Source organism: Oncorhynchus mykiss, chromosome 7 (genome assembly GCF_013265735.2).
Source record: "Oncorhynchus mykiss isolate Arlee chromosome 7, USDA_OmykA_1.1, whole genome shotgun sequence".
NCBI classification, from domain to species: domain Eukaryota; kingdom Metazoa; phylum Chordata; class Actinopteri; order Salmoniformes; family Salmonidae; genus Oncorhynchus; species Oncorhynchus mykiss.
Genome location: NC_048571.1, coordinates 39,048,589 through 39,061,374, shown reverse-complemented (window position 1 = coordinate 39,061,374; position 12,786 = coordinate 39,048,589). Strand labels below are relative to the sequence as shown.

At 41.6% G+C, this 12,786-nt stretch overlaps 1 protein-coding gene across 1 annotated transcript in view; it reads left to right on the top strand.

Annotated features, from left to right (window-relative positions):
• Positions 1–6,162: 6,162 nt before the first annotated feature.
• The window catches only part of LOC110527722 (rho guanine nucleotide exchange factor 3), a 121,412-nt gene continuing 114,788 nt past the window's right edge, over positions 6,163–12,786 (top strand). The window contains exon 1 of the mRNA XM_021609182.2: positions 6,163–6,706. Within this exon, the coding sequence (XP_021464857.2) occupies positions 6,672–6,706 (35 nt within the window). The 5' untranslated portion in view covers positions 6,163–6,671. The remainder of the gene's footprint in view (positions 6,707–12,786) is intronic.

The following is a 12,786-nucleotide window of genomic DNA, read 5'->3' as shown; positions in this document are numbered from 1 at the left end:
AGAAATTGAATAATGTATCCCTGAACAAAGGGGGGGGGGGGGGGTCAAAATCAAAAGTAACAGTCAGTATCTGGTGTGGCCACCAGCTGCATTAAGTACTGCAGTGCATCTCCTCCTCATGGACTGCACCAGATTTGCCAGTTCTTGCTGTGAGATGTTACCCCACTCTTCCACCAAGGCACCTGCAAGTTCCCATACATTTCTGGGGGAATGGCCCTAGCCCTCACCCTCCGATCCAACAGGTCCCAGACGTGATCCGGGCTCTTCGCTGGCCAAGGTAGAACACTGACATTCCTGTCTTGCAGGAAATCAAGCACAGAATGAGCAGTATGGCTGGTTGCATTGTCATGCTGGAGGGTCATGTCAGGATGAGCCTGCAGGAAGGGTACCACATGAGGGAGCAGGATGTCTTCCCTGTAACTCACAGCGTTGAGTTTGCCTGCAGTGACAACAAGCTCAGTCCGATGATGCTGTGACACACCGCCCCAGACCATGATGGACCCTTCACCTCCAAATCGATCCCGCTCCAGAGTACAGACCTCGATGTAACACTCATTCCTTCAACGATAAATGCGAATCCGACCATCACCCCTGGTGAGACAAAACTGCGACTCGTCAGTGAAGAGCACTTTTTGCCAGTCCTGTCTGGTCCAGCGAAGGTGGATTTGTGCCCATAGGCGACGTTGTTGCCGGTGCCTTACAACATGCCTACAAGCCCTCAGTCCAGCCTCTCTCAGCCTATTGCGAACAGTCTGAGCACTGATTGGCGGGGTTGTGCGTTCCCGGTGTAACTCGGGCAGTTGTTGTTGCCATCCTGTGCCTGTCCCGCAGGTGTGATGTTCGGATGTACCGATCTTGTGCAGGTGTTGTTACACGTGGTCTGCCACTGCGAGGATGATCAGCTGTCCGCCCTGTCTCCCTGTAGCGCTGTCTTAGGCGTCTCACAGTCCGGACATTGCAATTTATTGCCCTGGCCACATCTGCAGTCTACATGCCTCCTTGCAGCATGCCTAAGGCACATTCACGCAGATGAGCAGGGACCCTGGGCATCTTTCTTTTGGTGTTTTTCAGAGTCAGTAGAAAAGCCTCTTTAGTGTCCTAAGTTTTCATAACTGTGACCTTAATTGCCTACCGTCTGTAAGCTGTTAGTGTCTTAACGACCGTTTCACAGGTGCATGTTCATTAATTGTTTATGGTTCATTGAACAAGCATGGGAAACAGTGTTTAAACCCTTTACGATGAAGATCTGTGAAGTTATTTGGATTTTTACGAATTATCTTTGAAACACAGGGTCCTGAAAAAGGGAGGTTTCTTTTTTGCTGAGTTTACGTGTTGTGATAATTGCGTTGTTGTTTTACAACCTGTTAGTATAAGATATGTCTTGCCACCATGATATATAAGTCTAAGGCCGAGAAAATAAGAAGACACAGTGGCAAAATAAATTCAACCACACCTTTGTTTCATCACAAAATTGGAGAGCAACATCTGTCTCGCATATTGCATGTAACAAACTGTTACAGGAACCTACCAATCAATCAAGTTAATATTTCCGATGTTTACGGACCACTAAACAACTATTGATTTAGAACACAGGAGAGTTACCGCAAGTCGCAAAGAAAACAAGAGCTGCTTCCACTAATTCCAGCACCATTTCAACTTCAACATTTCAACAGCATTAAATCAAAAGATTCCAAAAACAAATTAGTCCGATCAACGTAAGCTAAATATCATGTGTCTGTCCAAGGTCTGATTTGTGTGTGTGTGTGTGTGTGTGTAAGTATAAAAAACAAGTTTACCCACCCTACTTGTAAAGAAACACCAATGCCATCCTCCTCTCTTTCATGTTGCCGAAACGGTCTATGACTCTGTCATACAGTACCCGATTTTAGTTTTTGTAGTCCCAGGCTACCTGGTTAACATGCTTGCTCGCTTGCCTAATAGGAGCTGGCAGGGTGAAAAATGCACTAAAATAAGGCCTGTTTTTTCGCGATTACTTCAAAACAACGGCAAGCAGTTGGGAAATATGGTAATCTTATGAAACTAGACTCCACGGTGGATGCAATAAACTAGTTTCTATCAGAAAAGAACGTTAATAAAATTTTATGTGTCCAGGCTACTATCTACACGGATTTCAGAGCACTCTCGTCTGAGTGTACCAGAGCGCAGAATACCAGAGCACAGTAGCCTAATAAACAAATAACCACATTTCATTAATAAAATAAAGATAAAAAATACTCTATCAAAATGCAGATGTTGACTTAGTTATGGATCCATAATGAATTACTATGGGAATACATATCACTGATTTACAGAAATATTGGGACAAAGTTGTCTGAAGAAGGCAAATAATTTTGAATCCTGCAATCCTGTAACTTATTCCCGACAATCACGTTTTACAGCGCCATATTTTCCATCCCACCCTAACGGAAACCCTTAGGGTTTCATTTTTCTCTGAATGGAAACACCATAAGCCAAATTTCTTAAAATCAATCCCATATACTATGTTATTACAAAAAAGGTTTTAAAATCTCTGGTAATGCCAATACGGAATACTATCAAATGCTTCTCAAAGATGCCCTCTGGTGGTCAAACTAGCAATAACTTGCAGTAACAGGAGAAATGGCTGAGAATTAAATGACGTGCCACAGAATGCTGCAGCAGCCCGCAGGGTGTGCCGCAGTATGACAACTTTTAAAGGAGGAACCACTGTAACTTCCTTTCATGGGCAACGATTAGCCAGGTAGTTAACATTAGCCTACTACATCTAGCTACATATTGATCTCTCATTCTTTCAGGCCAGAGGCACAATGTATGAATTTATGGTTGGATCAGAATCACCATTATTATCATTGGCCAGTACGGAGAATTAAGTAAAGTCCAAATCCCGATCTCCATCCATGGTTAATTTAGGAAAGGGCAAGTTTTAGCTAGCTAGCTAGACACCAGAAAACAACAACACAATAACATGCAACAATTCATTTTTTTTCTTCTGTAAATTACATTTGGCTTCTGATGTGATTGTTGTGAAGCCAAACCACACAAAAAATGGTGTGATAAGACGATTCAGACTAGAGCTCACTCAGTTTAGCTCAACACTGAATGGCTATTATTGTTTGTTTTTTTTATCAAGGGAGGCCAAATGCTCGCTGGCTTCCCTTACGTTCAATGCTACGGGCAGCAACATTATCACTTGTTGTTGATTCTTCACAAAAAAATACAGTTTTATATCTTTATGTTTGAAGCCTGAAATGTGGCAAAAGGTCGCAAAGTTCAAGGGGGCCGAATACTTTCGCAAGGCACTGTACATTCTGTCTCTTTTGAATTGAATGAAAATTAGGAAACACAGAGAGAATAAATATTTTATTTATTTCACCTTTATTTAACCAGGTAGGCAAGTTGAGAACAAGTTCTCATTTACAATTGCGACCTGGCCAAGATAAAGAAAAACAGTTCGACACATACAACGACACAGAGTTAGTTACACATGGAGTAAAACAAACATACAGTCAATAATACAGTACAAACAAGTCTATATACGATGTGAGCAAATTAGGTGAGATAAGGGAGGTAAAGGCAAAAAAAGGCCATGGTGGCAAAGTAAATACAATATACAGTGCCTTGCGAAAGTATTCGGCCCCCTTGAACTTTGCGACCTTTTGCCACATTTCAGGCATCAAACAGAAAGATATAAAACTGTATTTTTTTGTGAAGAATCAACAACAAGTGGGACACAATCATGAAGTGGAACAACATTCATTGGATATTTCCAACTTTTTTAACAAATCAAAAACTGAAAAATTGGGCGTGCAAAATTATCCAGCCCCCTTAAGTTAATACTTTGTAGCGCCACCTTTTGCTGCGATTACAGCTGTAAGTCGCTTGGGGTATGTCTCTATCAGTTTTGCACATCGAGAGACTGAAATTTTTTCCCATTCCTCCTTGCAAAACAGCTCGAGCTCAGTGAGGTTGGATGGAGAGCATTTGTGAACAGCAGTTTTCAGTTCTTTCCACAGATTCTCGTTTGGATTCAGGTCTGGACTTTGACTTGGCCATTCTAACACATGGATATGTTTATTTTTGAACCATTCCATTGTAGATTTTGCTTAATGTTTTGGATCATTGTCTTGTTGGAAGACAAATCTCCGTCCCAGTCTCAGGTCTTTTGCAGACTCCATCATGTTTTCTTCCAGAATGGTCCTGTATTTGGCTCCATCCATCTTCCCATCAATTTGAACCATCTTCCCTGTCCCTGCTGAAGAAAAGCAGGCCCAAACCATGGCGCTGCCACCACCATGTTTGACAGTGGGTATGGTGTGTTCAGGGTGATGAGCTGTGTTGCTTTTACGCCAAACATAACGTTTTGCATTGTTGCCAAAAAGGTCAATTTTGGTTTCATCTGACCAGAGCACCTTCTTCCACATGTTTGGTGTGTCTCCCAGGTGGCTTGTGGCAAACTTTAAACGACACTTTTTATGGATATCTTTAAGAAATGGCTTTCTTCTTGCCATTCTTCCATAAAGGCCAGATTTGTGAAATATACGACTGATTGTTGTCCTATGGACAGAGTCTCCCACCTCAGCTGTAGATCTCTGCAGTTCATCCAGAGTGATCATGGGCCTCTTGGCTGCATCACTGATCAGTCTTCTCCTTGTATGAGCTGAAAGTTTAGAGGGACGGCCAGGTCTTGGTAGATTTGCAGTGGTCTGATACTCCTTCCATTTCAATATTATCGCTTGCACAGTGCTCCTAGGGATGTTTAAAGCTTGGGAAATATTTTTGTATCCAAATCCGGCTTTAAACTTCTTCACAACAGTATCTCGGACCTGCCTGGTGTGTTCCTTGTTCTTCATGATGCTCTCTGCGCTTTTAACGGACCTCTGAGACTATCACAGTGCAGGTGCATTTATACGGAGTCTTGATTACACACAGGTGGATTGTATTTATCATCATTAGTCATTTAGGTCAACATTGGATCATTCAGAGATCCTCACTGAACTTCTGGAGAGAGTTTGCTGCACTGAAAGTAAAGGGGCTGAATAATTTTGCACGCCCAATTTTTCAGGTTTTGATTTGTTAAAAAAGTTTGAAATATCCAATAAATGTCGTTCCACTTCATGATTGTGTCCCACTTGTTGTTGATTCTTCACAAAAAAATACAGTTTTATATCTTTACGATTGAAGCTATGAAGCTAGATATGTTGCAAAAGGTCGCAAAGTTCAAGGGGGCCGAATACTATCGCAGGGCATTGTAGCATGTAAAACACTGGAATGGTAGATTTGAAGTGGAAGAATGCAAAGTAGAAATACAAATAATGGTGTGCAAAGGAGCAAAATAAATAAATAAATACAGTAGGGAAAGAGGTAGTTGTTTGGGCTAAATTATTGGTGGGCTATGTACAGGTGCAGTAATCTGTGAGCTGCTCTGACAGTTGGTGCTTAAAGCTAGTGAGGGAGATAAGTGTTTCCAGTTTCAGAGATTTTTGTAGTTCGTTCCAGTCATTGGCAGCAGAGAACTGGAAGGAGAGGCGGCCAAAGAAATAATTGGTTTTGAGGGTGACTAGAGAGATATACCTGCTGGAGTGTGTGCTACAGGTGGGAGATGCTATGGTGACCAGCGAGCTGAGATAAGGGGGGACTTTACCTAGCAGGGTCTTGTAGATGACATGGAGCCAGTGGGTTTGGCGACGAGTATGAAACGAGGGCCAGCCAACGAGAGCGTACAGGTCGCAATGGTGGGTAGTATATGGGGCTTTGGTGACAAAATGGATTGCACTGTGATAGACTGCATCAAATTTGTTGAGTAGGGTATTGGAGGCTATTTTGTAAATGACATCGCCGAAGTCGAGGATTGGTAGGATGGTCAGTTTTACAAGGGTATGTTTGGCAGCATGAGTGAAGGATGCTTTGTTGCGAAATAGGAAGCCAATTCTAGATCTAACTTTGGATTGGACATGTTTGATGTGGGTCTGGAAGGAGAGTTTACAGTCTAACCAGACACCTAGGTATTTGTAGTTGTCCACGTATTCTAAGTCAGAGCCGTCCAGAGTAGAGATGTTGGACAGGCGGGCAGGTGCAGGCAGCGATCGGTTGAAGAGCAAATATACATAATTGCTGGGGTTTTTTCCATCCTTTTTGGGGGATAAATCTTTTGGCATCCATGAATACACGCCACTGTTTCATCATCATGGCATGTTTGGTTCAATAACTATTGACGAGAGAACCGAATATCCAATATAAAACACATTTTACCTTGGTCTCCCGCACACACACACACACACACACACACACACTGTTGATGGGCGGTGCTTGAAGCGGCGATACAACTCCACAGTGGACCATAGTCTGTGTTTCATGATGCGTCAACGCATGAAACAACTGTAGCCACAGAAAAAAATAAACCAAAAAACCTGATGGTTAAAAAACGAAGCTATGCTACTTCAAGGGCGATGCGTTATGGATGTAGATTTTGACGAGTCAAAGTGAAAGTTTGCCATTGACGACTTTTTTTTATTATAATCGGAAAAACGGTTTTATTCAGATTTTATGATCGGACTGTTTTGAGTTTACAGTCTATGTATGACGACAGAAGATCATAGTCTTGTTTCCTCTTTCCAATAACTTGACAGTTTTTGGGGGAATAACCTACATCACGTTGGAACACATCTAATCACATGCAAACAGGCAATGGAAACAAAGAAGATTCAAGGTAAGATGTTTTTTCTATCATACAAACTTTCTTATGTAGATAGCTGAAACCCAACCAATAGGATTTGCCATAACTGCTTAATCCATACAGTCGACACCAACTACGAAGATGTTATTATATGATACTTTTCGTGGGATACATTGTGATGTTGCAGCCTAGTGTCAATAAAAACAGGTTTTCATCATAAAGTATTATATCCATATTCTGACTTGAGCTAAATTATACCTTGCCTGAACCTGAGGAAACTCATCAGCGACACTAAAAATGTACTTCCGGGCCACGGAATTTCAAACCGTTCTAAATAATGGTCCTCTGCTTAATAGTGGAAGTGTCAATAATCTGTATTTATTAATAATATATGAAAAATAATTGTCTAAACATCAATAATGATTCATATTTGTTCATATTTAAGAGACATTTTCATTACATTTAGGTTTTAAAACGTCTTCCAATGAGAAATAAATGCCACCAATGCAAATAACTGTATATGAAATACATATTGGCTTATAGAGCAAAAACGATTCTAGGTGCCACAGTAAAATTATTGTATTGAATACTCAGTAGGGTCTGTAGAATGCATAGATGGTGTCCTTTCATTTGGCACTGAATAATTAGATCCCCTCTACTGGTCTTGACAAGAAGAAGAAAAACTACTGTCAGGGGAGTTTCTCTTCTGCACTGTTCAACGGTGGTGGGGAAAAAGTACCCAATTGTCATACTTGAGTAAAAGTACAGATAACTTAAAACAAAATTACACAAGTAAAAGTGAAAGTCACCCAGTAATATACTACTTGAGTAAACGTGTAAAAGTATTTGGTTTTAAATATACTTACATATCAAAAGTAAAATTGCTAAAATATACTTAAGTATCAAAAGTAAAAGTATAAATAATTTCAAATTCCTTATTAAGCAAACCAGATGGCACAATTTTCTTGTTTTTTTGTAATTTATGGATAGCCAGAGGCACACTTCAACACTCAGACATAATTTACAAACGAAGCATGTGTGTTTAGTGAGTCCACCAGATCAATGGCAGTAGGGATGACCAGCGATGTTCTCTTGATAAGTGCGCGAATTGGATCATTTTCCTGTCATGCTAAGTATTCAAAGTGTAACAAGTACTTTTGTGTGTTAAGGAAAATGTATGGAGTAAAAAGTACATACTTTTCTTTATGAATGTAGTTAAGTAAAAGTTGTCAAAAATACTTAAGTAGTACTTTAAAGTATTTTTTAAAAGTACTTTACACCTCTGCTGTTCAACAAATCCAGTAAATGTATATGAGGAGTGTCGCCAGAGATACTTTGGAAGAGATCGGAAATTACATTTGAATTGTATTAACGGCCATTGTGTATGTTGTCCATGCGGTGCATTCTGCAATTATGAGACAAGGAGTACTCTCCTTGGAGTCAATTGGGCGCTAGCTCAAAAACTCAACATGAGCATGAATTTCGTCAACAAGAAGTACAATATTACAAATCTTTTATGAGATGTGAGAAAATTAACTCTGTAATATCGTACAGCTTTGGAATCTTGGCATTATGTACTTTTTTGAGGAAAATCGTCAGGTTTCTCCACTCATACCCTGACTAGCTTAGCATAACAATGTGAACGCGATTGGTCGATAGTCTGCTGGGCGTTATGCGTTCCTCCATTCATTGTCTAATGCGATTCCTATCTCCTCCTTTCTCTAATATCTCTGGTGTCGCAGAGGCTAGAACCTGAGTGACATTGAGTAATATTCTTATTCTTCTGTAGTAACATAGTCATTGAGTAGGTTGGGTAGTGCTATGACCAGTTAGTATATTGTAGACCCAGTGACTGTGAGGAGGATGATAATGATATAGTAGTTTATAATAGGAAGTGTATCTCAGTAAGGCATCTCCATCTCCAAACATTCTCCAATTGTCTTTTTGTCCACATATTGACCAGAGTGAGGTCAGTATCAGCTTACAGTGTATGATGCCACTAAGGAGTTAAAACGTGTCAGAACATCTCCTTGTTCTACTGTAGCTGATGACTCAGGTTTGCCTAGTCCTCTGTGATTTACTGTCTGTGTCTGTCTATCAGAGTCAGTCCTCAGAGTCAGTCCTCAGGGTCAGACACTGGTGGCCTCTGCTACTTGTAATGTTTTGTCACATCTTTGTCATCCCATTCGTGGTCTTTAGGAAAGCAAACATAGCATCAAGGTGTTGATGCCTCTCTGTGGCTTGTTTTAATTTTTTTTATTTAACCTTTATTTAACTTGGCAAGTCAGTTAAGAACAAATTCTTATTTACAATGACGGCCTACACCGGCCAAACCTGGACGACGCTGGGCCAATTCTCCGCCCTATGGGACTCCCAATCACGGCTGGTTGTGATACTGCCTGTGTTGTTGGAATCTTCAGGAATTCCAGCTACTGCCTAAGAGTTCTGATTCTAATTCACAATTCCATTTGTTCCAGTTCTCAGAATGCTTTCTGTTCTATTCTGTCTCATCCACGTGCTTATGACTGTCACATGATGACAGAAATTAACTATAAAGGAACTGTATGATTGTTCTTATCAGCCTCTGCCTTTCATAACACTTTCAGATGTCTTTGCTTGAGAAATAGGAATGTTTCTCTGGCTAAGCTCCGGTTGGTATACAAAGCAGTCAAAAGCCACCACGACGGACGAGGCTACTGGCTTTTCACCTGTTGTATCTTTCTAAATCAGCAGTTGTTCAGGCCTCAGCTCTTGAGGCAACTGTTAAGTTGAGTTGTGGTAGTACCCTGGTTGTCTACACTGTCTCGGGCTTGTGCATACCAGGATTTGTCCGGTATGTGGGCAAGTCACGTTTTTTGGGGGGCTGTGAACACATGGTGTGAACTGAACAGAACAGCAGTGGGTAAACCCAGGTGTGTGTCCCAATTGGCACCCTATTCCCGACACAGTGCACTACTTTTGACCAGGGAGAGAATAGGGTGCCATTTGGGACCAGCCATGCCAGGGCCAGGCCAGGGGAGAGGACCAGTGGAGCGTGCTCACCAGTAATCCCCAACCTAATCCCCTTTCAATGTGTCAGACAAAATCATCTTTTGATATGGACTGACGGCCGCGCTGCTCCTCCGCTGGTTCCCACTCCACGTCCCCTTCCCGGGATTAGCTCTCTCGCCTCCAAATTCTCGCTCTCTCAGAGTCCTTCCCTGTGTTTTCTACAGATGGTAGGAGTTCTCACTCTGTCCGGCTTCCCTCAGCCCAGTCCTCTCACAGTCAGCCTCTACTTATATGGTTTCACTCTGTCTCTATTTGCCCCAGGGTAGAGAGGGACTTTCTATCTCTTCCTCACACACAAGTTCACTCACCGAGTTCAGCATGGCCAGTGAAGTAATGGCAGATTTCGGGGAGATTGTGTGCATGCCTGATTGCATAGTGGTAGAGGGAGTGCTGCTGGAAACCTTCTGCGGAGGACTGGACAATCTCCCTCCCTCTCTACCCTCTCTCCCTCGATCGCCATCTCTCTCACTTGTAGGGCGGAAGGTGGCAGTGTGTTTAGTAGCTGTCTGTAATACAGTATTCCACTCCCCTCTTTAAAAACAATCCCCATATACTGTAATTATTCATTTTCTGTTACAAATCTCAAGGATCCAATGGACAAAGCATTTCTCTCTGGAAAGAATGGAAGATTCTTTTCACAGTTACTGTTACAACACTTCTCTATTAGGTTCAAGTGAAAGGGAACGTTCTAACAATCAAGATTATGTCGCCCCTATTATGCCCTGCTGTCCTTAATGAGGAAGAAATTAATTCTGCTCATGTTGCATGCAGTCTCCATGTAGTGCCTCAGTTGATAAAGTGTCTTATTACGTACTATTATCATTATATAATAGCTAATTTGATGGGGTTGTCCTTTGCCCTTGAACCATATGTGTTGTAGTGTGAGTCAATGCTGTGTTCCCACAGGAAATGGATGCAGACGGAGTTCTGAGAACACATTGTGTTGTTTCAATGATATACAGTATCGTGGTCTGGGGCTTGGGGCTGGTCCTCCTAGCAGTTACAGGGAAGAGGTTGTGGGCAGTGTGAATCTGTCCCTCCCTGCCAACTATGGTACAGAAAGGGGGATACCAGTTGTACAACTGAATGCATTCAACTGAAATGTGTCTTCTGCATTTAACCCAACCCCTTTGAATTAGAGAGGTGTGGGGGGCTGCCTTAAAATCGAGATCCACATCTTCAGCGCCCGGGGAACAGTTGCTTAACTAACTTGTTTTGGGAAAAGGTACAGATTTTTACCTTGTCAGCTCGGGGATTCGATCCAGCAACCTTTTGTTTATTGGCCCAACACTCTAACCACTAGGCTACCTGCCATTCAAATTCTAGGGCTGCATGATATGGGCAGAAAATCTTATTTGCGATTTTTGTACCAAATATTGCGATTTGCGGTTTTACTTGCGATTATACACTGAACAAAAATATAAATGCAACATGTAAAGTGTTAGTCCCATGTTTCATGAGCTGAAATAAAAGTTCCCATACATTTTCCATATGCACAAAAAGTTTATTTCTGTCGAATTTTCTGCACACATTTGTTTACATCCCTGTTGTAACGGCAGATTTCCTCCTCTTCGTCAGAAGAGGAGTAAGGATCGGACCAAGATGCGGCGTGGTAAGTGTTCATGACGATTTTAATAAAAAAAGCACTGAACACTATGAAATACAAAAACAATAAACTAATACGTGAAATAACCAAACCGAAAAAGTACAGTGTGGCGACAAACACTCACACGGAAACAAACACCCACAAACACCCGCTACCTAAATATGGTTCTCAATCAGGGACAACGATAAACAGCTGCCTCTGATTGAGAACCATATCAGGCCAAACACAGAAATAGAAAAAAACCTATAAACACAAACATAGACTGCCCACCCCAACTCACGCCCTGACCATACTAAATAAAGACAAAACAAAGGAAATAAAGGTCAGAACGTGACACCTGTCAGTGATAATTTCTCCTTTACCAAGATAATCTATCCACCTGACAGATGTGGCATATCAAGTAGCTGATTAAACAGCATGATCATTACACAGGTACACCTTGTGCTGGGGACAATATAAAATAAAAATGTGCAGTTTTGTCACACAACACAATGCCACAGATGTCTCAAGTTTTGAGAGCGTGTGCAATTTGCATGCTGACTGCAGGAATGTCCACCAGAGCTGTTGCCAGAGAACGTAATATTATTTTCTCTACCATAACCCGCCTCCGTCGCAGTTTTAGAGAATCTGTCAGTACGTCCAACCAGCCGCAGAACACCCGGTTAGGGGAGGCCCGGCTGGGATGTCCTTGTCCCATCGCACTCTAGCGACTCCATGTGGCTGTACGGTGCCAGCTGTATGGTGTTTCCTCTAATACATTGGTGCGGCTGGTTTCGGGTTAAGCGAGCAGTGTGTCAAGAAACAGTGCAGCTTGGCAGGGTCGTGTTTCGGTGGATGCATGGCTCTCAACCTTCACGTCTCCCGAGTCCATACAGGAGTTGCAGAGATGGGACAAGACTAACTACCAATTGGGGAGAAAAGAGCTCAAAATAAATACAAATAAAACATAAATAAAAAAATGTAATTGACCCATTGTCAAATGCACTGTTAAAGATCCACTATGCAGAAATCGCTCCGGCATTTTTTGGTTGCAAATTCTTTTGTTTCAGTTTGTGACAAAACAAGCACGTATAGTGTATAGAATCATTGTACCATCTAAACCGCTGTGAAATATATTGTCCATAACCAAAAATATTGTATTTTCAGCTGGTGTACAAAACCGAAAGTAAAAAATGCAAAAATGAAACTTAAGAATAAGAAGCATAGCATTAACGCACATAGAACATATTTACTGCTTCTTAGACTTGCCTTCAATGCGAATGACAGATCTATAACACACATTTCTATGTGAATTTGGTCCGGTCGCCCAAAAAGTTACATATTGCAGCTTTAAGAATGGGAAGCTAAGAAATAATGCACATAGAACAGATCTACTGCTTCTTAGACTTGCTTTCATTGTGAATGACAGATCTATAACACACATTTCGATGTGCATTTGTTTCTTTCCATAATATGG